This window comes from Nerophis ophidion, linkage group LG19 (genome assembly GCF_033978795.1).
Source record: "Nerophis ophidion isolate RoL-2023_Sa linkage group LG19, RoL_Noph_v1.0, whole genome shotgun sequence".
Lineage (NCBI taxonomy): Eukaryota > Metazoa > Chordata > Actinopteri > Syngnathiformes > Syngnathidae > Nerophis > Nerophis ophidion.
The window spans coordinates 28,177,404-28,203,041 of NC_084629.1; the positions used below are offsets into that span (position 1 = coordinate 28,177,404).

At 38.5% G+C, this 25,638-nt stretch overlaps 1 protein-coding gene and 2 long non-coding RNA genes across 7 annotated transcripts in view; all 3 read left to right on the forward strand.

Annotated features, from left to right (window-relative positions):
* nalcn (sodium leak channel, non-selective) overlaps window positions 1–25,638 on the forward strand; it is a 214,852-nt gene that overhangs the window by 48,597 nt on the left and 140,617 nt on the right. For all 5 annotated transcript variants that reach the window (XM_061879749.1, XM_061879750.1, XM_061879751.1 and 2 more), the window contains exon 11: window positions 754–840. In XM_061879749.1, coding sequence (XP_061735733.1) covers window positions 754–840 — 87 coding nt within the window. The remainder of the gene's footprint in view (window positions 1–753; window positions 841–25,638) is intronic.
* Window positions 9,736–14,870, forward strand: LOC133537780 (uncharacterized). Its single transcript, XR_009802837.1, has 3 exons — window positions 9,736–10,493; window positions 11,029–11,163; window positions 14,795–14,870. It is a non-coding gene; the product is annotated as an uncharacterized LOC133537780 (long non-coding RNA).
* LOC133537781 (uncharacterized) lies at window positions 15,789–20,812 on the forward strand. The gene is made up of 5 exons (XR_009802838.1): window positions 15,789–15,869; window positions 16,403–16,480; window positions 17,011–17,088; window positions 19,664–19,735; window positions 19,852–20,812. It is a non-coding gene; the product is annotated as an uncharacterized LOC133537781 (long non-coding RNA).

Below are 25,638 nucleotides of genomic sequence, written 5' to 3' on the forward strand. Positions count from 1 at the left end.
AACATTCACACTCACACACTAGAGCCAATTTAGTGAAGCTAAATGAAAATTAAATACTAACAATTACAATTATTTTATCATTATATATTTTATTTCTTTGCATGGTCACAGGTGAGGCATTGACTCCCCTGACCGCACGTCACTGTTATTTATGTTGTAAATACAAATCTTTATATATTTAGAAAGGGTGGTACTAAAGAGGGAGGCATTTTTTGGAGGTCTCGAGAAGGTAACAAATACAATAGTGTGTGTGTGTGTGTGTGTGTGTGTGTGTGTGTGTGTGTGTGTGGGCGGGTGGGCAAAATGTGGTCGTATAATCTGCAAATAATAGTCATTTTAAGTCCTTTTTGACTTTAAATATGTCGTATATATAGAGATTAAACAGTTTTGGTCTCAGTATTGCTCTCTGGGGTATTCCGCAAGACATACTGTATTTAGAGCTAGAGACGTGTGTTCGCTTTGCGTATTGCTCCCTGTTGGTTAAGTAGCTTCTTACTCAGTGCAACTCCAACCCTCTGATGTTGTACCGTTGTATCTTGTTGATTAAGATATTAGGAATAATAGCATCAAATGCTTTTGTTAGGTCATTCAACACTGCAGCTGCACACTGTTTTTTCATCCATTGTATTAGTAATGTCCTCTATTATTTTGATAAATGGCATTAATGTCGAAATTTTAGCTCTTTATCCGTAAAGCTGTGTGTTTTTATTTATTTATACGGAGGGGTTCTCATGTGTTGTCCCTGTGCCGCAGATGTTCCACGAAGACGCTGCCGGGGGATGGCAGCTTGTAGCAGTGGACGTCAACAAACCACATGGCCGAGCGCCCGCCTGCCTCCAGGTAAAACTGCTACACACAATTGTTTTCAATGCTGTTTGTGTACACTCACACGCATGCATAGATGAAATGTTGACGTCATGTCACTATAATTTTGTGCTTTTGTTGTTTTTTTATATACATATATTGTTCTTAATATTGTTTCAGAGTGCATAAGAAAATGGTAATGTCAGTGTAGCTCTTTTTTAACCACATGCTAATGTATTAAAATACATATTGCACAACACAACAGCAGCTGAGCCAATGTTGAAATAGAGTTAAGAAACAAACTGATGAGCCAGTAATTAAAGCACAGTTGAGTATTTGTAAGTGTGACACGCATGAGTTTACAACATCATACAGATTAGTAGTGCAAATATTTTAATGTGTATGCAGAGGTAGATAAAATTGATTGATGCTGACTACTCATGAGGCTTCAATTGTAGCGAGTGCCAGCCTTAAAAGAAACATATATCAGGAGGTTGCCAGCTGTTGATGCCAATGGTTTTTGACCCTGTGCCAATTAGAGACCCTGGCAGTTATTTTCATTTGTAGAGCATGCACCTGGCGTCTTAAAGGGGAACTGCCCTTTTTTTTTTGCCTATTGTTCACAATCATTATGAAAGACCTGAGGATGAATTTATTTTTTTTAAATGCATTCTAACTTGTATATAAAAGTAGATACAATTCCGCTTACAGGAGCCAATGGGCGGCCCTCTATTTCGGCCACAAAATCCGATAAATTTCCATTCAAAAAGTGCCAAGAATACTCCATTTACATGTCATGGCTTGAATATTGACTAAGTATTAGTGATATTCTTATTATAAGCGCTAACACTGACAAACTATTTATAGCGACGCCGTGATTACAAGCTTGTGTCCCTATGTGCTGCTTTCTTTCTTCCTTGCTCCCTGGAAGTTTATTGTAGATCATAAATCATGCATCTCACCTGGACAGAAGAAGTCTTTGGAGCTAATTCAACAAGTAGCCATCAAATGACGAGAACGATACGAAAAGATGCTTGGTGCCACCCCTTAAAATGATCAAACTACGTAAATATTAAATGTTATTAGAAATGTACCCGTTACTACATTACAAACCATTTCCATATGAGTTGGGAAATTGTGTTAGATTTAAATATAAACAGAATACAATGATTTGCAAATCATTTTCAACCCATATTCAGTTGAATGCACTACAAAGACAAGATATTTGATGTTCAAACTCATAAACTTTTTTTTTTTTTGCAAGTAATAATTAACTTACAATTTCATGGCTGCAACATGTGCCAAAGGAGTTGGGAAAGGGCATGTTCACCACTGTGTTACATCACCTTTTCTTTTAACAACACTCAATAAACGTTTGGGAACTGAGGAAACTAATTGTTGAAGCTTTGAAATTGGAATTATTTCTCATTCTTGTTTTATGTAGAGTTTTAGTCGTTCAACAGTCCGGGGTCTCCGCTGTCGTATTTTACACTTCATAATGCTCCACACATTTTCCAGGCGGGCCAGGAAAGTACCTGCACTCTTTTACTACGAAACCACGCTGTTGTAACACGTGGCTTGGCATTGTCTTGCTGAAATAAGCAGGGGCATCCATGATAACGTTGCTTGGATGACAACACATGTTGCTCCAAAACCTGTATGGACCATTCAGCATTAATGGTGCCATCACAGATGTGTAAGTTACCCATGCCTTAGACACTAATACACCCCCATACCATCACATATGTTTGCTTTTGAACTTTGCGCCCATAACAGTCCGAATGGTTATTTTCCTCTTTGTTCCAGAGGACACCGCGTCCACAGTTTCCAAATATAATTTGAAATGTGGACTCGTCAGACCACAGAGCACTTTTCCACTTTGAATCAGTCCATCTTAGATGAGCTCGGGCCCAGCCAAGCCGGCGGCGTTCCTTGGTGTTGTTGATAAATGGGCTTTGCTTTGCATAGCAGAGTTTTAACTTGCACTTACAGATGTAGCAACCAACTGTAGTTACTGACAGTGGTTTTATGAAGTGTTATAGGGCTCATGTGGTGATATCCTTTACACACTGATGTCTGTTTTTGATGCAGTACCGCCTGAGGAATCAAAAGTCTGTGATATCATCGCTTATGTGCAGTGATTTCTCCAGATTCTCTGAACCTTTTGATGATTTTTCGGACTGTAGATGGTAAAATCCCTAAATTCTTTGCAATAGCTCATTGAGAAATGCTGTTCAAAAGATGTTTGACAATTTGCTTACAAAGTGGTGACCCTCGCCCCATCCTTGTTTGTGAATTACTTAGAATTTCATGGAAGCTGCTTTTATACCCAATCATGGCACCCACCTGTTCTCGGTGAGCCTGCACACTTGTGGGATGTTCCATATAAGTGTTTGATAAGCATTCCTCAACTTTATCAGTATTTATTGCCACCTTTCCCAACTTCTTTGTCACGTATCGCTGGCATCAAATTCGAAAGTTAATGATTATTTGCAAAAAACTAAATATTTGTCAGTTTGAACATCAGATATGTTGTCTTTGTAGCATATTCAACTGAATATGGGTGGAAAATGATTTGCAAATCATAGTATTCCGTTTATATTTACATGTAACACAATTTCCCAACTCATATGGAAACGGGGTTTGTATATAAAACTTCAATAGAGGTGTTTAAAGGTTTTTTAAGGGCTATTTAGGCAGAATTGTGCAGCTCCCATTAGCGCCATTGTAAGCGTCCTTTTGATCGCATTTATTTAATATCTAGAATGCAAAAAAATGAAAATAAAAAAAACATCCATCGTCATGTCTTTCATAACAATTATGAACATTAGGCAAAATTCCAAAAAAAGTGTGCATCTGCTGGTTGTTGCCAAGAAGTGCATTCCTTCTACACCTTAAAATAGTCATATTATCTTTGTACAGCTCTTGAAGTGGTTATTGTGTTCGATATATTAAACCACAATATGGCCTTAACTCTGAATGGCCACTGTTGAATTGAAAACCTTGACAGGCCCTGTGATCTATCAAAGTAGGAGCAATCTTGACGGCCGGCCTTGTGGTCTTAATAATATCCGCTGTGCTTTTTACCACCTCCTGCTCTTCAGATTTTGAAAGTGGGGTTTAATGATACTGTCCAGTATACATTTTCCCTGGCTGATTACAGTCAAGACTGAAAAAAACCCCAGTCTGAGTCATATTTATATAACACTGTTACTGCGTAACATCTTGTTGGTTGCTGTTTTTTTTTCCTCCCGGATTTAACAAATATCTATCCATATCTCAACTGAGGATGTTATTATTTAGTTTTACCATTGTCACCCTTAATCACACTGGGACTCATTTGCTCCTCTGTCATTTTGTTGATTACACAAGCCATCTTTTATTCCGGATTGGCACCAAAATGATTTTTGTTTTTTTTAATAATAATTAGGGTGTACTGATGCAATTATTTCACTTCCGATACAATTCCAATATCGATCTGATATAATATCAGCACAAATTATACATACATACTTTTATTATTTGATGTGGAATGTTAGAAAACAAGTGAACATATTCAAACTGAACATTGGTTTGGAAAACCCTAACCCAGTAATTCTCAAACTGTGGGGCTCCATCTTGTGATACGCCAAAGAAGTCTGTTTATATGTACTGTATATGGGATATCGATGTTGATACTAAGTCTACTTGCTTTTAACAAATATTTAGGCTGAGTACGCTACTGTATTTTAATGTTGATAGTTATGGTTACCATGAATTGATTTACGTGAACTTAAACAAGTTGAAAAACGTATTCAGGTGTTACCATTTAGTGGTCAATTGTATGGAATATGTACTGTACTGTGCAATCTACTAATAAAAGTTTCAATCAATCAGTCAATCAATGGTGGTACTTGGAGAGCCAAGTGTTTTCTGAGGTGGTACTTGGTGAAAATAAATTGAGAACCAGTTTATTTAGAACTATTTATTATCAACTCTCTGGAATGGTCTTATGCTGTCTTTAAGTTGGAGTGGGGTGGTAATTTATTTTTTTATTTTTATTTTTTTTTTTTTAAGCAACACCTACTGTCCACAATAATTCATTTCGTTAAAGGAAACCTTGGATGATCTTAATCTGTATTTAAAGCACTTCATTGTGGTTAGATAATATGTATTGGACATGTTTTGGTATACATTTTGCATAAATTTTGCTCAATAGTCACTTTTATAACCTGCTTTTTTTAGTCTGTCTGCATCCTCTCCAAAAGTCCCCAGTAAGTTAAATGCAGACACGTTTGTTACTAGATATTTTCTGCTATGTATTTGCCTTGGAAATGTTGTTCCTGTTGGTAATATGCAGGTGTAATTATTTAATACTTATTTATATTGGAAAATCTGATGTTTAACACTGCAGTATTGTCAATAGAATGCCGACTTATTTCTAGCTTATGTGCTAAGCTGTTGTGTAGCTGCTAGAGCCTAGTAGCCTATAGCCTACTATGTTTTGTAAATGACTTGACTGAAATACAAGAAAAGACCAACCATGTGTGGCGATTAGAGGACAGTTAGATATTAACTGGCTGTCCAGCAATTAGCACAAGTACTGTACATTTTTTGATGTAACCCCTTAAAATCCAATACTTGTTTTTTTTAGCTAAAATCAGGCCAGATAGAGTCACCTTTTATAATCCTTTAATGTTTTGAGCATATCAGTTAAGCATTATTGAGGATGGGCATTAGAAATCAATTATAAACTTCTCTCTAAATGTTCTAAACTCCCGCTTCAGTGCCGGTGTTTAGCGGAATATCAATGTCCAAAAATACTGAACACACCATTATGTGAATATAGCAACAACAGCGCCTCTGCTGGTAGCAGCTAAATAGTTCACTTCATTTTGCCTCACTCACTTCAAGATGCAATCATTCAGCAAGTGCTGTCACACAAGCTATTAAACAGTCATCTTCATTATAATACCCATCTCTATTGCTAACTACCAACCTTGACGCATATTTGTATTGTAAGTTATGAGCATTCAAGCACTAGAACAAGACCATTATGAGAATAAGAATTCTTTTCCTACTTTGAATTGGAGTTCATGCACGTTTACACAATTATTGTATACTGCTTGTGGAAGCCAGGCGTAATTATGAAAAGATGGAGCGCTGGGGGCTAATTAGCAGACCAGGACACTTCATTAACCTCAGCATATCATTGAGGCTAATACTGCAAGCAAATGTGTGGTAGTGGGCTCAGAAATGAGCTTCAACGCTTACTCTTGAAATATCGAAGTTACTTTAGTAACATGTAGCTCTGTCTTATTTGGCTTTGGCGCCCCCTCCGGAGAAGACACGGCCTCCAAAAAGAGCTGGTGGCCATTCAATTAGGTGTTATCTCCAACTGCTGCGGCCCTCAGAACTCACACATTCACATATGAACGAATGGGGGAATCAATGTTTACACGCAGATCAGAGGTCCGCACGTGTAGTCGGGTACTTTAATAGAGAGTCTGGTGCAGGTACTGTTGTGCCCATCTGCCAACATAGAAACCATTCTAAATCATTTAACGGCCAATTTAGTCTGGAGCCAGGCAGAGCAGAGCAGAACAGAAGCTCACACCCGCTCCCTGTGCACTTGCATGCAGATGGCCCTTCATTCTGGAGGCTCCAGCACTTCTCCTACCTGTCTGCTGCCTTCTGTTGTGGGTGACAAAGCAAAGCCATAGCTCCCTTGGCGAAGGTTTGTGGGGAATAGCAGATATCCCTCATTCATCAAAAATATGACATTGTTAGCAGATGGCTGACTTCTTGGGAATGTAACCTATTATTTCATTCAATGTAAAGCAACTAAAGGTGCAGTATTTTTTTAAACCAAAAAAAAAAAAAAAAAAACACCACCATAGACTAGAATATCATGGTTTCCCCTAGATTGCCAACGTACTTGTTGCAATGGGGGAGTGGCCAATATGACATCACCATGCAATTTGCATATTCTGCAATGATGAAATAATATATATTTTAAAAAGGCTAAAACAATGTCAAAAACTAATCCGTAGTCTTATTGATAACTATTAACATATATATTTCTTATATCTAAGAGGTATAGCTCAATTGGGCGCTATAGCTCGGTTGGTAGAGTGGCCGTGCCAGCAACTTGATGGTTCCAGGTTCGATTCCCACGTCTGTCATCCAGTCACTGCCGTTGTGTCTTTGGGCAAGACACTTTACCCACCTGCTACCTCTGCCACCCACACTGGTTTGATTGTAACATAGATATTGAGTCACTAGAGAAAAGCGCTATATTAATATAATTCACTTCACTTAACATATTATTTTTCTAAATTTTTCAACTGTACAATGTACTACGTTGAGAATTTTTCAAGTTTCTGGAGACTTCTCCAATCCTTTTAGTGACTTTTTCTTTAATCATAGCACATTTAGGGGAACTGCACTTTTTGGTGAATTTGGCCTACGTTCACAAACGTTATGACATTAAGAACAGAATAGAATAGAATATATCTTTATTGTCATTGTACATTTGTACAATGAAATTGTATGCAAAATAATTCAGTGCAAAATAATAAGACATGACAACAGATGTTTTTTTTTTTTCAAATCATTCTAACTTGTAAATAAATGCGATCAAAGGTCTGCTTACAAGGTAGCTTACGGTAGCAGCACTATTCTGCATATAAAGCCTTTAATAAAAACATCCAAACACCTCCATAAAGATGTTATATACATGTTGTAAGTAAAGTAGATATGTAATGTTGTAACAGGCACATTTCTAATAACATCAAATATTTACGTATTTTGATCATTTTAAGCACACGCTTTAATTTAAAAAACTCATCACAATGTTCGCTTTCCCCGCCCACATATTTCTACTAATGCTAACTTTATGAGAGTTAATAAACTAAATAAAACATCACTTACTGTATAATTCTGTTGTCTTCTTGTTAGATTAGAATAGAATAGAAAGTACTTTATTGATCCCTGGGGGAAATTCAGCACCACAGTTCACTCACAATAGACAATAATAATAATAAATAATATATAACATATATTTTATATATATATTATATAATATATGAATAATATAAATATATTCTACATATATTCTATATTCCCATTGTAGATGAAGAATGACTCATATTCCTTCCAATGAAAAGGGGAGTGGACCCAATTATTATTAACAGTTTATCGTGGTTTTTGGACCGTTTTAGTTTCTGTTTACGCTCCATTGTTTTAGTTACCATGTCAACTCATTAGTTTCACCTGCCTCATTTGTTTGGACTCACGCACCTGTGTTAATCAAGACTCTATTATTTAAGCTTGTAGTTGCCAGGCAGTCAGCCTGGCGTCATCACTCCTGCTCACTTCATGTCATAGATACTCCTGACATCGAATAAGATTTTCATGCTCATTATTCATGCTTGATTCATGCTGTTCTTGTCTTGCCATGTAGGTTTTTTTTGTTATTCAAGCCACAGTTTAGTGTGTTGTTTAGTTCATGTTTCATGTCCTCAGTTGTTTTTGCCTCCGCCTTTTGCGCGCCTTTTGTTTGGTACTTTTTGAGTAAAAGATTAAATAATGTATTTACCTTCACCCCATGTTCAATCCAGTTCTTTTGCATCTCGGGAAAACAATTCACACACGAAACTGCACCACAGTCCAAGTTTTGATAGCAAGAAGGCTAGGTATAAAGCTGGCACCTGGTTTGAAGCTGTGTTGGGTTGAGTTAACCTTTTAACTCCTGAAACACTGCACAAAAGGGTGAAAATGTAGCACTATTGTGTTGCACTGTTTTATCAATTTGCCCTTCACAACGTCACTGTAAGTTTAGGGTGCTTAGGTGAATCACCACTTTATCTGGTAAAAACATTTCGAGACTGATAAGCACTTGTTTGCAAAATTTGATCATGATAATTTTTTTTTTAAAAAGGGGCAGAGGCAATTGCCAAGTAATTGCCTAAAAGTCATTGGTCATTTGTCAAATAATTATATAACTGTGAGGTTGTCTGTATTACATGTATGCTAGCTTGTTTTCCAAATATTCTGATCACAATCCATACGTATAATGTCAATTTTTTATGGTTATCCTTTGGAGGCCAAATAACACTACATTCAGGCTGTCACAAATTGTAGACCCTTTTTGAAATGTGCCACACACCAGCCCTTTTTGTCTCTTTTCCCGCTGTCATCGAATTGTTTTGGAGTGTTTCGCCGCCGGGGTTTAAGCATCTGCACAGTTGCAGTGACGAGCGCGTTGCTAGAAAACCTTGTATTTGAACCTAACGTATAGCGCTTCACTTTTTACAGGCTTTTCCACTAAATTCCCATGAGAGCAGGCTGCCCCCGGTGATACATTTAATGGAGCAAAAGGCTCAGAGGGGAGTCAGCCGTGTTTATCCCTCTGGTTATCCCTCTATCTAAATCCTCCTTCTATGTGATGATGGGGATGGAGGGAGGAGGACAGACACTGCATATTTCCCCTTCACGTTCCTCCATTTTTAAATGTGCTTTTTTTTCCCCCTATATGTATGTACATGTGCGTTTGTCAAAGTGACATATGGGGACATTTTTATGAAATTTCACCTTACATATGAGGACCTGTTGAAATATGGGGACATTTTCCATGTCCCCATATTTCCCGCAATGCTATCGTGTTCTAGACCCTCCCAGCATGTTCCCAGACCAAAAATCTCTGAAGTCTTCATTTGTCAAATTTTCAGAAAAAGTGTGTGAAAGTGTGTTTAATTTTTTTGCTCACCTTCGATTTTGCCCCTAGTGGCCATCTTTGCTATTATGACACACACACACACACACTTGTCCTCATATGTCATATGTCCTCATATGTCATGTGGGTCAGAAACTCACACACTCCAACATTTAGAAAAACATCTCATCATTACAGCAATTAACATACTTTTAAATTCTAAATCAAGTAACACATGTTCAACTGATCTGATGATCTCAACCTTTTTTATGTTAGTTTTATCTATTCATTTGGTTTATCTGGAGAGGATTTGGGCTAGACAGTTAGTAATAAAGGGATTATGGTGATGATTTAATTGGTTTGATTCAGTATTTTACTGTATTGGGCTTTTTGCTATTATGTTGACTAAAATACAATGCCGCACAATAATTAATTTAAATGTGCCTGAAATGTAGGTTTTTGCATAAACCTTGATTGAGACTAAGGCAATAATTCAAATGCAATTCAAACTACATACAGTATTTAATATTTTCAAATGGTTACAATAGCACATGATTTAGGTATTTTTATCTTTGGGACAAATTTTGGATTCAATTGGCGATTGTTTTTGGAGGTATTCACTTTACATTGTGTTCAAGATGGTTACTTCCGCCCACTCTGAAGAGTCTCGGCGTCTGATTGGTCCAATTTTCAGTTAGGCGCTGCCTGATTGGCCAGTGGATGATGTCGGATGCTAACAGAGGGCTAAATCACTAGTTAACTATTTTCATCATGGAAGTTATACAGCTCACGTATCACACTTAATATTGAATATATATATAAAAAGGGTTTTCCAAAAGGACCATTTATAATCGAAATACAAAACTTCACACACGATTTTGAGCACAACAGAGCGCTCAGTGAACATCACTTCCGGGACCTGCATCACCGGAGGGGGACATCTATCTTGGCCACAAACCATCTTTGACAGTCTTCGGCAGCATGGTTGAATCAGGTGAGCATAAAATGGAGTTTAACGTAATTAAATAGACCAATGTTTTTTAACATAGGAAAATAGTTCATTATAAACAACAGTTAAATGTTTGTTGTTATTAATTGCAATCAGATTTGATTTTATGAGGTTAAATTAAGCATTTCAGTTCTGGGCCAAGGCCAAGGCATTTAACTTTTTTTTTTTTAAAGTTGCATGGAAGATTATAAGTAGCAGTGATTGTCACACACAAGGTGTGGTGAAATTATTCTCTCCATTTGACCCATCACCCTTGATCACTATGCTAGTAAACCTTTTCTTAATTTTAAACAAGACAGACTAGAGTTCTTCAAATTGTTTATACTTTTTCTCAAATACAAATATTTCAATCTGATAAGCCCTGTGGAGTTGGCATGTTACTGATATTGTTACATTAGTACTTTGTTTGAGAAGCTTCATGTCTGCATTGAGCCTAAATTTAACAGTTTTTGAAGGGTTTAGTTCTTTGTTTTATTTCTGTGTCACTGACTTTTTTCATTTTTATGTGTGGATTTGTTAGGCGCATCAACACATGATATAGACATCGTGTCCAAAAGAAGAGCGAGACGTAATCCTGAGGCTGAAGCCACCGAGTTTATTTGATCTGGATGTGACAAGTCTTGTTTTAAGGCCCAGTGGATCAATGATTGGAAAGGTATGTCTTGTTATGTATCATCCATCCATCCATTTTCTACCGCTTATTCCCTTTCGGGGTCGCGGGGGGCGCTGGCGCCAATCTCAGCTACAATCGGGCGGAAGGCAGGGTACACCCTGGACAAGTCGCCACCTCATCGCAGGGCCAACACAGATAGACAGACAACATTCACACTCACATTCACACACTAGGGTCAATTTAGTGTTGCCAATCAACCTATCCCCAGGTGCATGTCTTTGGAGGTGGGAGGAAGCCGGAGTACCCGGAGGGAACCCATGCATTCACGGGGAGAACATGCAAACTCCACACAGAAAGATCCCGAGCCTGGATTTGAACCCAGGACTGCAGGAACTTCGTATTGTGAGGCAGACGCACTAACCCCTCTGCCACCGTGATGGTAACTGTATCAACATCTCATTTGGATCATTTTCTTACAGTCTAATAGAGGTTGTATTATATGGCTTTAATTAGAAGTTTTTGGAATAACAGCGTTCCACGTCCCAAGAGCTAGCTTCTGTAGCCGAGGATCGGACCGCCAAGTGCTCTGCCTTCGGCTGCCGCCCAGTTCACAACGCACCCGACCTCTATGGCCCCTTGGAGTCTTGTTCACGAGTGGGGGAAGAGTGGATCGTGAGATCGACAGGCGGATCGGTGCGGCGTCTTCAGTAATGCGGACGTTGTATCATTCCGTTGTGGTGAAAAAGGACCTGAGCTGGAAGGCAAAGCTCTCAATTTACCGGTCGATCTACGTTCCCATCCTCACCTATGGTCATGAGTTTTGGGTTATGACCGAAAGGACAAGAACACGGGTACAAGCGGCCGAAATTAGTTTCCTCCGCCGTGTGGCGGGGCTCTCCTTTAGAGATAGGGTGAGAAGCTCTGCCATCCGGGAGGAACTCAAAGTAAAGCCGCTGCTCCTTCACATGGAGAGGAGCCAGATGAGGTGGTTCGGGCATCTGGTCAGGATGCCACCCGAACGCCTCCCTAGGGAGGTGTTTAGGGCACGTCCAACTGGTAGGAGGCCACGGGGAAGACCCAGGACACGTTGGGAAGACTATGTCTCCCGGCTGGCCTGGGAACGCCTCGGGATCCCCCGGGAAGAGCTAGACGAAGTGGCTGGGGAGAGGGAAGTCTGGGCTTCCCTGCTTAGGCTGCTGCCACCGCGACCCCACCTCGGAAAAGCGGAAGATGATGGATGGATGGATGGATGGTATAACAGCGGTATATGAAAACGATGTTACTAATGCTGTTACTTTTACCGGTAACGAGTAATCTAATAACTTTTATGTACGCTACAACGCTGTTACGATGCGTTTTATGTAATCTGGCATGCTACTTTTGATGTGATTGTATGTCAACAAGACAGCGTTAGAAGCACAAAAGGGTTAGTGCAGGTAATATCTTTTTACTAATGAAAGCAACCCCCAGAAGTAATTACGAACACGATATCAAATAGAAAGAGGCCTCATCCACACGCGAACAAAAACATTCAACAGAACTATCTTAACTGCCACTGCTAAGCTAAAAAATACAGCTGAACTATTCTGCTATGTCTGGGCGCTGAAGTCCCACGTCACTTGGCAAAAGGCACAGCTTTTTAAAGGCACACACACACTCTGCTCTCATGAAATGTCTCTCAACTGCATATGCTAGATATTTAAAACTTTTTTTTTTCAAGTAACACATTAATTACAAACCCCGTTTCCATATGAGTCGGGAAATTGTGTTAGATGTAAATCCATCCATCCATCCACCTCTTATTCCCTTGTGGGGTCACGGGGGGCACTGGCGCCTATCTCAGCTACAATCGGGCGGAAGGCGGGGTACACCCTGGACAAGTCCAAACGGAATAATTTTTTTTACAAATAATAATTAACTTAGAATTTCATGGCTGCAATACGTGCCAAAGTAGTTGGGAGAGGGCATGTTCACCACTGTGTTACATCACCTTTTCTTTCAACAACACTCAATAACCGTTTGGGAACTGAGGAAACTAATTGTTGAAGCTTGGAAGGTGGAATTCTTTCCCATTTTTGTTTTATGTAGAGCTTCAGTCGTTCAACAGTCCGGGGTCTCCTCTGTCGTATTTTACGCTTCATAATGCACCACACATTTTTGATAGGACTGCAGGCCGGCCAGGAAAGTACCTGCACTCGTTTTTTATGAAGCTGAACATGTGCTGAATGTGGCTTGGCATTGTCTTGCTGAAATAAGCCGGGGCGTACATGAAAAAGTCGGCGCTTAAATGGCAGCAAATGTTGTTCCAAACAGATGGGTAACTTACAGATGTGTAAGTTACCCATGCCTTGGGCACTAATGCATCCCCATACCATCACAGATGCTGGCTTTTCAACTTTGCGTCGATAACAGTCTGGATGGTTCGCTTCCCCTTTGATCCGGATGACACCATGTTGAATATTTCCGTAAACAATTTGAAATGTGGACTCGTCAGACCACAGAACACTTTTCCAATTTGCATCAGTCCATCTTAGATGATCTCGGGCCCAGAGAAGCCGGCGGCGTTTCTGGATGTTGTTGATAAATGGCTTTCGCTTTGCATAATAGATCTTTAACTTGCACTTACAGATATAGCAACAAACTGTATTTAGTGACAGTGGTTTTCTGAAGTGTTCCTGAACTCATGTGGTGATATCCTTTAGAGATTGATGTCGGTTTTTGATACAGTGCCGTCTGAGGGATGGAAGGTCACGGTTATTCAATGTTAGTTTCCAGACATGCCGCTTACGTGGAGTGATTTCTCCAGATTCTCTGAACCTTTTGATGATATCATGGAGCGTAGATGTTGAAATCCCTAAATTTCTTGCAATTGCACTTTGAGAAAGGTTGTTCTTAAACTGTTTGACTATTTGCTCACGCAGTTGTGGACAAAGGGGTGTACCTCGCCCCATCCTTTCCTGTGAAAGACTGAGCATTTTTTGGGAAGCTGTTTTTATAGCCAATCATGGCACCCACCTGTTCCAAATTAGCCTTCACACCTGTGGGATGTCCCAAATAAGTGTTTGATGAGCATTTCTTAACTTTATCAGTATTTATTGCCACCTTTCCCAACTTGTTTGTTGCGTGTTGCTGGCATCAAATTCTAAAGTTAATGATTATTTGCACCAAAAAAATGTTTATCAGTTTGAACATCAAATATGTTGTCTTTTTAGCATATTCAACTGAATATGGGTTGAAAATGATTTGCAAATCATTGTATTCTGTTTATATTTACATCTAACACAATTTCCCAACTCATATGGAAACGGGGTTTGTACTTAATTTAATAATTATTTACATTTATGAAAGAGTAATTCTGTTTGTAATTGAATTTTTAGTCAAGTAACGACTATTATTATTCCTTTTTAAAACAGATATTCCAAACATTGTTAATTGATAAACTGTTTTATCAGGATATGGTGTATTTGCTCTTGCATCAATTTAAAAAGGTTCTTTTGTGGTCGAGTACCGAGGGAAGTTCATCTCAAGACATGAGCGGGACAAGAGACAGAAACCCTCTATAAATATCTTTACTATTTATCTGGCATTATATGCTCATAATGTTAACAACAAAAAGTGCTGATAATGTTATAATTAATAAGTTCTAACATTATTTTTATGTGTTTTGTTGCAGACACCAACTGTTGATGTTCTATCTCAACATTCTCCAGATTCATGTGAGCGATAAACCGACTTCAACCCTCCAACAGGTTATTACTTGACTATTTTACTATCCATCCATCCATCCATTTTCTACTACCTGTCCCTTTTTTGGGTTGGCGGGGTGTGCTTGAGCCTATCTGAGCTGTATTCGGGCGGAAGGCGGAGTACACCCTGGACAAGTCGCCACCTCATCGCAGGGCCAACACAGATAGACAGACAACATTCACACTCACATTCACACACTAGGGTCAATTTAGTGTTGCCAATCAACCTATCCCCAGGTGCATGTCTTTGGAGGTAAGATGAAGCCGGAGTACCCGGAGGGAACCCACGCAGTCACGGGGAGAACATGCAAACTCCACACAGAAAGATCACGAGCCCAGGATTTAACTCAGGACTACTCAGGACCTTCGATTTGTGACGCACATGCACTAAGCCGTGTCCCACCGTGCTGCCCTATATCTGCTAAAATCTTGACACAACCTATACTTCAAAAGACATTTAATCCTTTTAACCTCTCACAGATCAGTTTATATGACAAAAATGTTTTAAGCGTACTTCCATGTTAGTCTGTGGAATTTACAACTCATGTTTAGCAAAACAGGAGATGTTACAGGTCAGCAACATGAATTCTATATGTGATCACTTGTCATGTACTCATATTGTTTGAACTAAAAAAGACTTCAGTGTGTTTCATATAAGGTCCTCATATTTTTCTGAACCACATTAGTGTGTGTTACAATGTTTAATTCAAAGCTTTAAAATGAGTGTTTCAATCCAGGTCCTCATATTTTCTGAACCACATTTTAGTGAATGTTACTTTCTTAAATAATAGCCTAAGAGCTAAAACGCTATAATAATCTTTACTGTTCATGTAGAATTATATGCTCAGAATATTATCAACCAAAAGTGGTTGTTAATGTTATAATTAATTAGTTCTGACATTATATTTTTGTGTTTTGTTGCAGACACCAACTGTTGGGGTTCTATCTCAACATTCTCCAGATTCAGATGTGAGCGATAAACCGACTTCATCCCTCCAACAGGTTATTACAAGTCTATTTTTACTATATCTGCTCTAAATGTGACCCAACCTATATTTTGAAAGACATTTATTAATTTTAATCTCTCACAGATCAGTTTATATGACAACATTTTCGTAAGGGTACATCCATGTTAGTCAGTAAGGAGTTTGGAACTCATGTTTAGCAAAACAGGAGATGTTACAAGTCAACAACATACATTCTACATGTGACCACTCGTCATGTCCTTATATTGTTTGATCCAAGAAAGACTTAGGTGTGTTTCATATAAGGTCCTCATATTTTCTAAACCAGATTAGTGTGTGTTACAATGTTAATGTCCAAGCTTTAAAATGAGTGTCTCAATTCAGGTCCTCATATTTTCTGAACCAGATTTTAGTGTGTTTTATATTCTTAATTAATTGTCTAAGAGCTGAAACTCTGTAATAATATTTTCTATTTATCTGGCATTGTATGCTCAGAGTTTTATCAACAAAAAGTGCTGATAATGTTATAATTAATTAGTTCTGACATTATATTTTTGTGTTTTGTTGCAGAAACCAACTGTTGAGGTTCCATCTCAACATTCTCCAGATTCAGATGTGAGCCATTAACTGACTTCATCCCTCCAACAGGTTATTACATGTCTATTTTTACTATATCTGCTCTAAATTTGACCCAACCTATATTTTGAAAGACATTTATTTATTTTAATCTCTCACAGATCAGTTTATATGACAACTTTTTCGCAAGGGTACATCCATGTTAGTCAGTAGAAAGTTTAGAACTCATGTTTAGCAAAACAGGAGATGTTACAAGTCAACAACATAAATTCTACATGTGAGCACTCGTCATGTCCTTATATTGTTTGAAGCAAGAAACACTTAGGTGTGTTTCATATAAGGTCCTCATATTTTCTGAACCAGAAAATGTGTGTTACAATGTTAATGTCAAAGCTTTAAAATGAGTGTCTCAATTCAGGTCCTCATATTTTCTGAACCAGATTTTTGTGTGTGTTACATTCTTAATGAATTGTCTAAGAGCTGAAACTCTGTAATAATCTTTACCCTTTATCTGGCATTGTATGCTCAGATTTTTATCAACAAAAAGTGGTGAGAATGTTATAATTAATTAGTTATGACATTATATTTTTGTTTTGTTGCAGAAACCAACTGTTGAGGTTCTATCTCAACATTCTCTAGATTCAGATGACAGCCATAAACCGACTTCATCCCTCCAACAGGTTATTACATGTCTATTTTTACTATATCTGCTCTAAATTTGACCCAACCTATATTTTGAAAGACATTTATTAATTTTAATCTCTCACAGATCAGTTTATATGACAACATTTTCGTAAGGGTACATCCATGTTAGTCAGTGGGGAGTTTGGAACTCATGTTTAGCAAAACAGGAGATGTTACAAGTCAACAACATAAATTCTACTTGTGAGCACTCGTCATGTCCTCATATTGTTTGAACCAAGAAAGACCTAGGTGTGTTTCATATAAGGTCCTCATATTTTCTGAACCAGAGTAGTGTGTGTTAAAATGTTAATGTCAAAGCTTTAAAATTAGTGTTTCAATTCAGAAAATGCAGTGCCTCTTGTTTACAGCCGGTTTCTGCAGCGCTGTTTTCATTGATCAAAGTATTTTTTCGGTGGTCGTGTTTTTGGTACATAACTTGTAAATAGTGCGCAAATAATAGGCTATATATATATAAATACATTCAAACCCCGTTTCCATATGAGTTGGGAAATTGTGTTAGATGTACATATAAACAGGATACAATGATTTGCAAAGAATTTTCAACCCCAATTCTGTTGAATATGCTACAAAGACAACATATTTGATGTTAAAACTGCTAAACATTTTTTTTGCAAAGAATTTAGGGATTTTACCATCTACGGTCCGTAAAATTATCAAAAGGTTCAGAGAATCTGGAGAAATCACTGCACGTAAGCGATGTACTGCATTAAAAACCGACATCAGTGTATAAAAGATATCACCACATGGGCTCAGAAATACTTCAGAAAACCACTGTCAGTTACTACAGTTGGTCGCTACATCTGTAAATGCAAGTTAAAACTCTACTATGCAAAGCAAATGCCATTTATCAACAACACAGAGGAACGCCGCGGGCTTCGCTGGGCCCGAACTCATCTAAGATGGACTGATGCAAAGTGGAAAAGTGTTCTGTGGTCTGACGAGTCCACATTTCAAATTATATATGGAAATTGTGGACGTGGTGTTCTCCGGAACAAAGAGGAAAATAACCATCCGGCGCAAAGTTCAAAAGCCAGCATGTGTGATGGTATGGGGGTGTATTAGTGCCCAAAGCATGGGTAACTTACACATCTCAGAAGGCACCATTAATGCTGAATGGTCCATACAGGTTTTGGAGCAACATATGTTGTCATCCAAGCAACATTATCATGGACGCCCCTGCTTATTTCAGCAAAACAATGCCAAGCCACGTGTTACAACAGCGTGTCTTCGTAGTAAAAGAGTGCGGGTACTTTCCTGGCCCGCCTGCAGTCCAGACATGTCTCCCATCGAAAATGTGTAGCGCATTATGAAGCGTAAAACACGACAACTTAAGCTGTACATCAAGCAAGAATGGTAAAGAATTCCACTTTCAAAGCTTCAACAATTAGTTTCCTCAGTTCCCAAACGTTTATTGAGTGTTGTTAAAAGAAAAGGTGATGTAACACAGTGGTGAACATGCCCTTTCCCAACTACTTTGGCACGTGTTGCAGCCATGAAATTCAAAGTTAATTATTATTTGCAAAAAAAAAAGTTTGAGTTTGAACATCAAATATGTTGTCTTTGTAATGCTTTCAATTGAATATGGGTTGAAAAGGATTTGCAAATCATTGTATTCAGTTTATATTTACATCTAACACAATTTCCCAACTTTTATGGAAACGGGGTTTGTATATATATTAGGGCTGGGCAATGATTAAAATTTTTAATCGAAGTTAATCACACTATTTCTCTTATTAATCGCGATTAAATGCATTGTATACGCAAAGCCCAATAATGAATTCAAAAGTAGTGTGTAGTGCACCTTTATTGGAATATTCTTCCACATGAACAAAAGCGCCAAAACATTTTTTGTGCAAACACAATTTAAATCAGTCCTTGTTAAACAGTAGCAGTTAAATAGCAAATTTTATGAAAATCAACTCAAAAAATGTAAATACAAACATTTAAGCTTATTACTACCACTGCCAGGGTATTTAAGTTATCCTGTTTGTTATGGAAAATAAATATAATCTACATACAAATCTCTGAGCCACAATCATAACATCTGAACAGGCAATTTCTGAGGTAACAGCAGAAACATTTTTTTTATCAGGGATCTTATGTTTAAAAAACCTATATTATAGGTAGTGGGCTGTTTTAGGGAATTTTGGATCAAATTATCCGTAGTAGCAATATTAATAATGTTGTGTTTATTCTGCGTAGTGCACTTAAAATAATTATGACCATATCTGTTTGCTTGGTGCTTTGATAAACTGAACGCATATACATGGTACTATATTGTAATGTTATGAGCCAGGGGGAAAAAAAACTACCCTACCCAGCATGCAACAGGAGTGACGAGCATGCGCGGTAGCCCGGGATAGGTTGTGTCGCCATGACGGCATCTTGTATGTTGTGATATGCACGCTCTGAAAGTAAACGTTAAGAACTCAGCCAACACTCCTGGTCTGCATTATTCATAAATAGACAGACAACACATATACTCCGCTGCTTCACAAAGCACAATATGTTAAATGTTTACTTTTACAGTTTTCTAATTCTTCCTTTCAGATTGACAGCAGGACAAATCGCTCGAAGTGGGTATGTCTCAAGCTTCTTCCACTTGGTCCACTCCAAAGCGGGGTAAATAAATAATCCATATCATTTACTAGAATATTATATTACGTTTTGCCCCTTTTCACTGTGTTATAGTCATTATTCCTTCAGTAAGAAATTGTATTTTGTCTCCTTTATGACAGCTGCAAAGGGGAAGAAGTGGAAGCAGTTGAATGACACATGTTGCATTTTGTAACTGGCAACAAAGTACCAGGTAAAAAAGATTGTGAAGCCTGCCTCCATAAAGAACTAGTAGCTCTACAGGACAGAGATTGGCTTGCCATCAAGTACTACATCCATAACAGAATTATATTAAAAAAAGAGAAAAAAAATGTTTTCCCACTTCTTCTGTGTTAGTTTGAGTATGTTACCAGCAATTAAAAAAGCAAAATAAACAGCAAGCGTTTTGTATTTATTCCAGATAATTCTTAGCGACAAAATCCACAAAAACAATTCAGTTACACTTAGTCGACAATTACATTTTTACCCATGTTTCTTTTAAACTCTTCTTGGTTTTAGATTACAGTAGCATGGGATTGGGATTTTTTTTTTTAAATGACAACACATCAACTAAACCAACTCAGGTGGTTTTGTTAAGTCTCTGATGTCATTAGCCTCATATGTCACATGAACCTGAAATCTTTAACACTCTGTGATGTCATGGTTGTCATATTTCACAAACTTGAAATCTTAAACACTCTGTGACGTCATGGTCATCATATGTCACATGAACTTGAAATCTTAAACACTCTGTGACGTCATGGTTGTCATATGTCACATGAACCTGAAATCTTAAACACTCTGTGACGTCATGGTCGTCATATGTCACATAAACTTGAAATCTTAAACACTCTGGTCTTCATTTGTCACCTAAACCTGACAAGTCCTCATATGTACCATAAAAATCAGGTTCAGAAAAAAACAAAAGAGTTGCAAAAATCTCAATAGACCACTGTGTGTCTAAAATTCTGGTTCACTAACCGTCTGATTCCCAGGCCTGCAGGACCATTGGAAAGGCATGTCCCCATATGTCACGTTTTTGTCATAAGTCCTCATATGTCACCCAAACACGTATGTGTGTGTGTGTGTGTGTGTGTGTGTGTGTGTGTGTGCGTGTGTGTGTGTGTGCGTGTGTGTGTGTGTGTGAATGTGTGTGTCTGCGCGACTGTGGACCTGCATTGTTGACGCCATGCACTCTATTGGCAGTCTCTCACAGCGGGAGGCCGGCCTTTTTGCCCCCAGCCGCTATCAACAGAGGTCCAGCTGCAAGCTGTGTTCAGTTTATCTCCAAAGCTCAACCGTTTGGATCAGGCTTACGGCGAAGGGAAACAGCAGTGTCCTTCCTTGTCGAGACGTCATTCGGAAGTAATAAAATAATGTAAGATGTGTTCAGCAATATGCATTTTTTAAAAGATTTAAAATAATATTTTTAGCCAAAATTCCATGTCGAGACTCCTTTTTTGTGTGGACAAATAATACCACAACTTCAGAAAATCTAATTTTTCAGAAGTAGATGAATGCCATAATCGTGTAATTTTAAATGTTTCAATTAATCTCACAGTGGAAGAGGGGTTAGTGCGTCTGCCTCACAATACGAAGGTCCTGCAGTCCTGGGTTCAATTCCCGGCTGAGGATCTTTCTGTGTGGAGTTTGCATGTTCTCCCCGTGAATCCATGGGTTCCCTCCAGGTACTCCGGCTTCCTCCCACTTCCAAAGACATGCACCTGGGGATAGGTTGATTGGCAACACTAAAATTTGCCCTAGTGTGTGAATGTGAGTGTGACTGTTGTCTGCCTATCTGTGTTGGCCCTGCGATGAGGTGGCGACTTGTCCAGGGTGTACCCCGTCTTCCGCCCGTTTGTAGCTGAGATAGGCGCCAGCGCCCTTCACGACCCCGAAAGGGAATAAGCGGTAGAAAATGGATGGATGGATGGATAACCACAGAGTTTGCTTTTGTTGAAGTGGTGTGGTTCACAAAAAGCAAATAACCACTGTGGTCCTTAATTTGCGAGAAATAAAAAATAAAAAACAACTTTGGCATTATCAATTATGGCTGTAGAGCACATTTATTTACCTCAATGCTGGCCCAACATTTCCTATCCACTGTCTCATGCACTCCAAATAATTTTTAAAGTAAAAAATTAAAGTTACATATAAAATTGGGGAAATAACACCCTCTCAAACTATCGCCTGCTACCAAATAACACCTCCGTGTTACATCAATGGTATGGGGTGTCTTGATACAACGTTTCACTTCCGGTAAGATACCGATATTGAAGCCTTGAGTATTAGCCAATACCGATTTTGATTTGAGCATTAACCATAAATATTTTTATTATTTTGTAGTGCGGAATGTTAAAAACGATTTGATCAAGTGAAAATACTCAGAGCAGTTGCCATGAAAAAACATTGACCTTTTTATTATTAACAGTCTATCGTGGACTTATGCTGTCTTTAAGTTGACGTGGAGTGGTATTTGATTTTTGGAAACACCCAGTCGCCTCAATAATTGATCAACATAAGCTCATGTCGCAGTAAGTTAAATGATGCGGGTGTGTTTGTTACAGGACACTTTCTAATACACTTCTGCATTGGACACTTTGTATGTGTAAGCAATATGGAACTATAATTATTTGATAAATGTTTGTATTAACAAATATCTATAATGTTCAGTTTAGGACATTTATTACACTCTGTATGTCTAGCTTGTGTGCGTTTGTCTGCTTGGCTGTTGTGTAGCTCCCAGCTCCGAGTAGCCTAGGGCCTACCGCGTTTACATTTTTGTAAATGACAAAACTAAAATAGTAGACAAGATTGGAGTAAATGTATCCGGTAACAAGGAAACACGCTGCAGGGTTGCTTGTATCAGAGCAGTTATATCTGGGATGCAAGCCCATATAATCCAATTTTGGCCGATATCTGACGGATATCCAATATCAATATCAAATCGGGACACCCCTTCTTTGCATTTCAGGTAAATAAATTCCCCAGCTATAATTATATTATGTATGGTACATACTGTACATGCTGATCTCTGCTGTATCAGCATTATTTTTGCCTGATACCCCAATAGTGTGGAAACAGGATTTCAGAACATTTACCCATCTGCCCACATTGATTATACCCGAGAAGGATTTATAAAGGCAGTCTTTTTCAAGCAGCCATGGTATTTGATGCTATTACCTTGTGGAGGCGGATGAAATGTGAGTGTCTGATGAGTGTAGGTGATCGAGATAGAAGAGAGAATTAGGTGAGTGTCACAGGTTTTACTTGGCAGAACACGGCCCAATCCTCCGGCAGGCATCATCCGACATCCGCCGCGCTTGTCTCGTGCGGAGGCAGAAAGAGCATTTGTCCTCTTTGGCAGTCTGAGTGAACAGACGGCGCGGGAGGAAGAAGCCATCAGTCTGCATAAAGCCTCGTGTCTGTTGGCCTGCATGGCCCGTGTTATACAGTTGAAGCCGCGGGAAGCGTTCCAGGTATTACATCTAAACCCTCCAGATGATGTGATTATTAACTGTATGAACAAAACTGAGTAGTGTTGTGTTGGATGTAGCACCGATGGTACTGTGAATTAACAGAATACATTTGGCAACAAAGAATCCCAGAACCCAGGGCTCTTTCACTTGCTTCTACTAAATGAAAAAAAAAATAGTTGCACAGAAAAATAGATGGATAGATACATAAATAGTACTTTATTGATTTCTTCAGGAGAGTTCCCTCAGGAAAAAATGTTTATAGCACGGAAAAATATTAGTCTCAAATATCACAATTTCATTATCAACACTCAAACAAGATACAGATGTACCCTCATACTTATAAACACAATGCCATCATAAGACCTACTGCAACGCTCAATTAAAAACAGAGAACATCCCAAAACGGTGCCAGTACTGTTGCTAACACAGATGTAGGGCCGGGCGATATGGATAAAAACTCATATACCAATATAGTTTGACCCATACACTAACTCATGAATGGAAATATCCGTTGACCTAACTAAATATCTCCACCATGCCTGGATTTTAAATTTTCCAGCCTTATGTGGATCACAAAAACACAAAAACAGGTACCGACAAGTAAGAAAAGAAGGTTTTGCATAATAGATCCCAAATTTAAAAGGTCTTTTGAAATAAGAAAAACGAAAAACCCTTTAAGATTATATAAGAAAAGACTTTCCAATCTTATTTTAAAAAAACTTGTATATCACTATTAATAACAAAATCAAAAGAAAAACAAAATGTAAAAAAAGTGCCCCGGTTTAAGAGGTTTTGTTTAAACGTCAGCAGCAGCATGAAAATAGTTGACATCTAACAATGGTGTTTTTATAGTTAAACATTGTTATTGTAGGACATGCACACAAACATGTTAACTAGGAACACCAACCTGCCAAGGGATTTATGATGCTGTGTGACAGGCGGTGTTCTTAGAATTACTTTTAAAAGTATTTAATTAAAGTTACTTCTTAATTTACCAAAAATGTTATTGAATTACTAACATAATTATTCTTTAATAAATATAGTACATTACTAAGTAAAGTAACTGACGCTTTACTTAAAACAACTTCAAATATATGGCACAATGCTGTTTAGTTAAGTTTTTGTGTGCGTCTGTGTGTGTGTCTTTAAAAGGGTGGTGCCTGTTGCCTGGTGACATGTGACGTCAGCCAGCCCATGCATGCTTCAGCTGTTTTTGTTAGCTTAGCAGGCCAGCAGCAGAAGTTTGTCGGCTCTGACTGTAGCGCTTTAGAATTCTTCACTGGTTTGTGTTACCTCTGCTTAATAAATAGATTGAATGTGCTTCCAGGGCTGTAAGTTCTTGTCAACAAGCGTGGTATTGTTTGGATGGCAAGTTTGTTATTTCAATCATTGATTTGTTGTTCTATATGCCCTCTGTTGTAATTGTATTGCATGTTTAAAATAAACTGAAACTAACTAACCTAACCCTTGTAGTTAGTAGAGCGCAGTGCAGTTTGTTTCAAATGTCATGGTGGTGAAAAAAACATTGTGTTTTCCTGACCAGTTCCTCCAACGAAGACTTTGTTTATTCCGTGTTGTAAGCAACTGGAGCCCCGCTCCCCTCTGTCCATGGAAGAGTGGGAGGACACACACAGAGGGGCACTTTTGCGTCAATCTCTTTCACAATCATAGTCCATTTGGTTATGGTTTAAGTTTACTTCTAACATGCTATAGAGAGAGCCAAAAATTTAACAAGTTTGATCAACTTTGGATGGATTTCCTTTGGGAGAAAATGCAATGAAAGGGTTAAAACCTGTATTTGTACATCCATCCATCCATCCATCCATTTTCTACCGCTTATTCCCTTTCGGGGTCGCGGGGGGCGCTAGCGCCTATCTCAGCTACAATCGGGCGGAAGGCGGGGTACACCCTGGACAAGTCGCTACCTCATTGCAGGGCCAACACAGATAGACAGACAACATTCACACTCACATTCACACACTGTGCTACCTTTTTTTTTTTTTTTTTTTTCAAAACTAACACAACGTATTTTTGGTCGCCAATGCAACTCTACAGTACTGCAGAAGAGAACTGATTTGTTTTGTGATTTAAAGTGCAGCCCTTTTCAAATATAGTCAAACCTGTTTTAATAGCCACCTGTCTCTAGCGGCCATGCTTGATGTTAATAGTCTCTATTCCTTCATAACACTAATAGGGGAAAGTATCACTCTGCAAACGCCTCCGTATTCCCTTTTTATTACGTGCTTGCCTTGCGACTTCACATGCGAGTCGTTTTACGATATTTTTTTTCATTTGCACATATGTTTGTCCTGTCCTTTTCCTCAGACCAAAAAAGAACTGAGTGCTTTTAATGTTTATCAGATTGTTCCCTGTGTGGAATTGTTGCTGTCTGTCAAAAGCTTGCTAGTGTTACTGTGTGTGTGTGTGTGTGTGTGTGTGTGTGTGTGTGTG